The 4160-nt window shown below is 38.1% G+C and overlaps 1 protein-coding gene across 2 annotated transcripts in view; it reads right to left on the reverse strand.

Annotated features, from left to right (window-relative positions):
* The window catches only part of LOC106871708 (testis-expressed protein 10), a 39423-nt gene that overhangs the window by 10590 nt on the left and 24673 nt on the right, over window positions 1–4160 (reverse strand). For both annotated transcript variants that reach the window (XM_052973051.1, XM_014918321.2), the window contains exon 5: window positions 1945–2054. In XM_052973051.1, the coding sequence (XP_052829011.1) occupies window positions 1945–2054 (110 nt within the window). The remainder of the gene's footprint in view (window positions 1–1944; window positions 2055–4160) is intronic.

The following is a 4160-nucleotide window of genomic DNA, read 5'->3' on the forward strand; positions in this document are numbered from 1 at the left end:
TATATATATATATATATATATATATATATATATATATATATATCTGTACATCTCTATCGCTCTATATATAGATATGTGAGTGTATCTTTGTGTCCATGTGTCCCTCACTTGGTGTGGTTATGTTCCTGTAACTTAGTGGCTCAGCAAAAGAGACCCACAATAAATACCAGCCTTAAAAAAAAATTAAATGTAAGTCCTGGGGTTGAGTCATTCAACTAAAAGTTCTTCGTGGCAGTGCCCCAGCATGGCCGCAGTCTACTAACTGAAACAAGTAAGATTCATATTCCTCTAAATACTCTGCACACTATTATGAGTGCATAATGGCAGCCACCTCCACCTAACACATGCATAAAGGGAATGCTACTATCCACGTTAAGATCCTCTACTGCAGATAATCAAAAAAACTAACCAACAGTCTTTGTAACATCTCCTCCTCCACTTTTATCTATGCAGTGATGTTGGTTTCAAATATTTGGCACAAGGCCAGCAATTTTGGGGGCGAATGGGTCAGTCGATGTAATCGACCCCATTGTTCAACTGGCACTTATTTTATTGACCCTAAAAGGAAGGCAAAGCCAACCTTGATGGAATTTGAACTCAGATCATTAAGATGGACAAAATGCCACTAAGCATTTTGTCTGGGGTGCTAATGATACCATGAGTTGAAATACTGGTTTAAAATTTTGGCAGAGGGCCAGCAATTTTAGAGTGGATGCTGAGTCGAATATATCAACCACAGTATTCAGCTGGTACTTAATTTACTGACCCCAAAAGGAGGAAAGGGAAAGTCGACTTTGGTAGAATTTGAACTCAGAACATAAAGACAGACGAAATTGCTGCTAAGCATTGTGCCCAACATGCTAACAATCTTACCAGCTTGCTGTCCTATATCAATATCAATGCAGTAATATTAAAAGATCAAACAATGACATTCTACTTTACTAATTCTTTATGGAGAGAGAGAGAGAGAGAGACAGACAGACAGACAAACAAACAGAGACGGAGAGAGAAACAGAAGATTGACCTGTTAATGATAAAGTTGAAAATGTTCAGAAAAAGTTTGTAAGTTAAACTGGTTTGTACAAGTAATTCTCACAGTGAACTGATACAAGTGACCCTTTGGCAAAAAGATACAATGATAGCGTGAGAATTTCACAACTTCAGTGTTCTTTGTTCCTGCTTTGCTGAGATGGTTGCATGTGAATTATTTTGATTGATATATCCTGGCTTATTTCATGCACAGCCACTTCAGGATATCACAATAAAGAAGAAAAAAAAAAAAAAGAATGCCATGGTACCACTGTGATTAATTTCAAAATATTTGCTCCAGTCCACAGGAAGGAGTGCTGTCTTCTTTCTGTGTCTATTCTATCACTATCATAACAGCATTTCTCCTCCTTTCAAACTCAGCAAATAAACAAAAATATAAAATTTGTGATAACCACTAAAGAACATAAAAACAACCCATGAGAAAAGTAGAGTAATTTGCTGGAAGCAAATCTACTAAAACAAATTGTGACTCACATCACCATTATTATTTTATGTTTATTTTCCATGCTGGCCTAGGTCACATAGTTTGATGGAGTTCAATGACCTGCAGAGCTGCATGAGGGCCCAAACTCAGCTTTGGCATGATTTCTACAGATGGATGCCCTTCCTGATACCAACCATTTTACAGTGTGTACTGGGTGGTTTTTGTTCATGATACTGGCACACGTGAGGTCACCAAGTGACTTACAGGATAAAGTAAAGAAAGGGAAAAAGCCATCTCGATTGAGTGGGAATGTATTTGAGAGACTAAAGTGTGACAGAGGGACAAGTGAGGGTGGGTGAGAGTAGCTGGAAGGGAGATAAAGATGGTGCTGCCAGGGTACGAGAGCATACTTTCAAAGTATAAGAAGTGAAGTTAAGAAAACTCTAGTATTACTATAAACAAGCACTTACCATTTCTATGTTATCCAACTGTTTAGTTAAGTCAATGTACTGACATATCAGTTTTAATAACTCAGCCAAAGTAGCCAACACTGGTAGTGACTCTATGGAAATAGGAGCCTCTGAAATAGAAACATAAAGCATAAACAGATTATATTCTATCCTAAATATTTTAACAAAGAAGTAAAATATTAGGTAAACTCTGGAATCTAAGTGAAATGGTGACAGTCTGCATGGATGAAGATTTAGTCAATCCAGTATTGTGTCCAACGTAACTCTTCCATGCCAGATATCTCACATAAAGAGGCATGACTGCCTGGCTTGGCTTTTAGTCACATTGGTCTTTTGATGAAATATCTCATCTGCACATGCCATGACTACAGGTGATAGCAGTCATTTGTTAACTGAATTGGCTGATCCTGGCCCTTGACAGTTTGTTGATAGTTCATTTGCTCAGCATCTAGTGATATTCACCATCCACTCAATAAGTTCATCTGCAAAAATAGTTCACATCCACCTTGCTGCATTCCACAATTTCAACACATCCTAGCTTGGGTGGTTACATGCTATTTCACCCATAAATGGGACCCTCACAGCTGCTACCACTCCAGATCAGAGTGTACTTGGGGAAAATAGTGGCTAAGAGGTGGTTCCACACTCTTTAAAACCCTGGAATTTCTGAACTAGGGTCCCTCTACTGGACACAGTTTAAAGTCAACAAACTGTTATGGGAAAGTTGGATAGGATCAATGAAATATTATAGGTAGGACTCAAGACTTGTCTGTTCAAACTTCAAACTTAAAATACAGGTAATCTTTTAGATGCATAAATTTAATTTTTATCTCTATTTCTTTTGTATATGTTAGTTTTAGTTTTGATTGTTCATACAGACGGTCCTCAAGATTTGTCTGTCCAAATTTCATACAACTCACGTTTTCAAAAGGCCAAGTTGTATGAAAATTGAATGTATGCGTCTTGAGAACTGTCTGTATATCAACAAAGAAAAGATATATTTTTCAGAGACTTAAATATATTTCCTTAGATTCAACTTACAATGAAAGTAAACAAAGTTTGCTTTAGAAGCATTGAGATGTATTGAAAGAGGAGAACAAATTATTTCCTTATCTGTACATTTCCTAAAGTTTTCATTAGATAATGTAAATAAGATGTGAAAGGACAGAACTTTAAGTGTAAAACTCAAGAACATTACAGCAGTATGGTAAAGAACGATGGAATATTCAAAAGTAGGTAGATTTTGATTAGATTTAGTAATGACTTTCAAGCAGATACAAACAAAATGTAGAATTCAGTAACAGTCATTCACCTGAGTCATAACATATTAGAAGACAGTGGGAAGGAATTATGTCCTGTCATCACTATCATATTATATTCATTTTCCATGCTGGCATGAGTTGGAGGTGTTGTCATAATTTGAATCAGTTGTTATTCAGAGTGACTGTCCTCTTTAACAGGTCAAGGGACCAGGTCTTGCTCATAGGTTCCATTTTGGTTTGGTTTCAATGGATGGTTACCCTTCTTAACACCAACCTTTTATCAGAGTGTGCTGGGTGCAATTTATCAAGAAACTAGCACTAGAAAGATTATTAATTTCTTGACAGGACAAGACTAACAGGTCTTCTTGCTCCTACATTTTCCTTGCTTGTTCAGCAATCACCACTGCTGACTAAGGTCTAATTTACAGAGTTCAACAATATTAGGTTAATGAGAGATTGCGAGTCTTAAATCTGCTAACAGAAATAACTTAATGACTTGTGGTGAAAAATCTTATCGCTTAGGACAAAAAAATTATTTTTCTCTGGAATGATGAAATGAATTGTTCCAGAATAAAAACACTTTGTGCTGACACCTCATAAAAAGCACCCTTGCTGGTGCTACATGAAAAGCACCGTTGCTGGTCCCACATGAAAAGCCCCCTTGCTGGCCCCACATGAAAAGCCCTCTTGCTGGTCCCACATGAAAAGCCCCCCTTGCTGGTCCCACATGAAAAGCACCCTTGCTGGTCGCACATGAAAAGCACCCTTGCTGGTCGCACATGAAAAGCACTCTTGCTGGTCCCACATGGAAAGCATCCTTGCTGGTCCCACATGGAAAGCACCCTTGCTGGTCTCACATGAAAAGCCCCCCTTGCTGGTCCCACATGAAAGCCCCCCTTGCTGGTCCCTCATGAAAAGCCCCCCTTGCTGGTCCTACATGAAAAGCACCCTTGC

Source organism: Octopus bimaculoides, chromosome 1 (genome assembly GCF_001194135.2).
Source record: "Octopus bimaculoides isolate UCB-OBI-ISO-001 chromosome 1, ASM119413v2, whole genome shotgun sequence".
NCBI classification, from domain to species: Eukaryota; Metazoa; Mollusca; class Cephalopoda; order Octopoda; family Octopodidae; genus Octopus; species Octopus bimaculoides.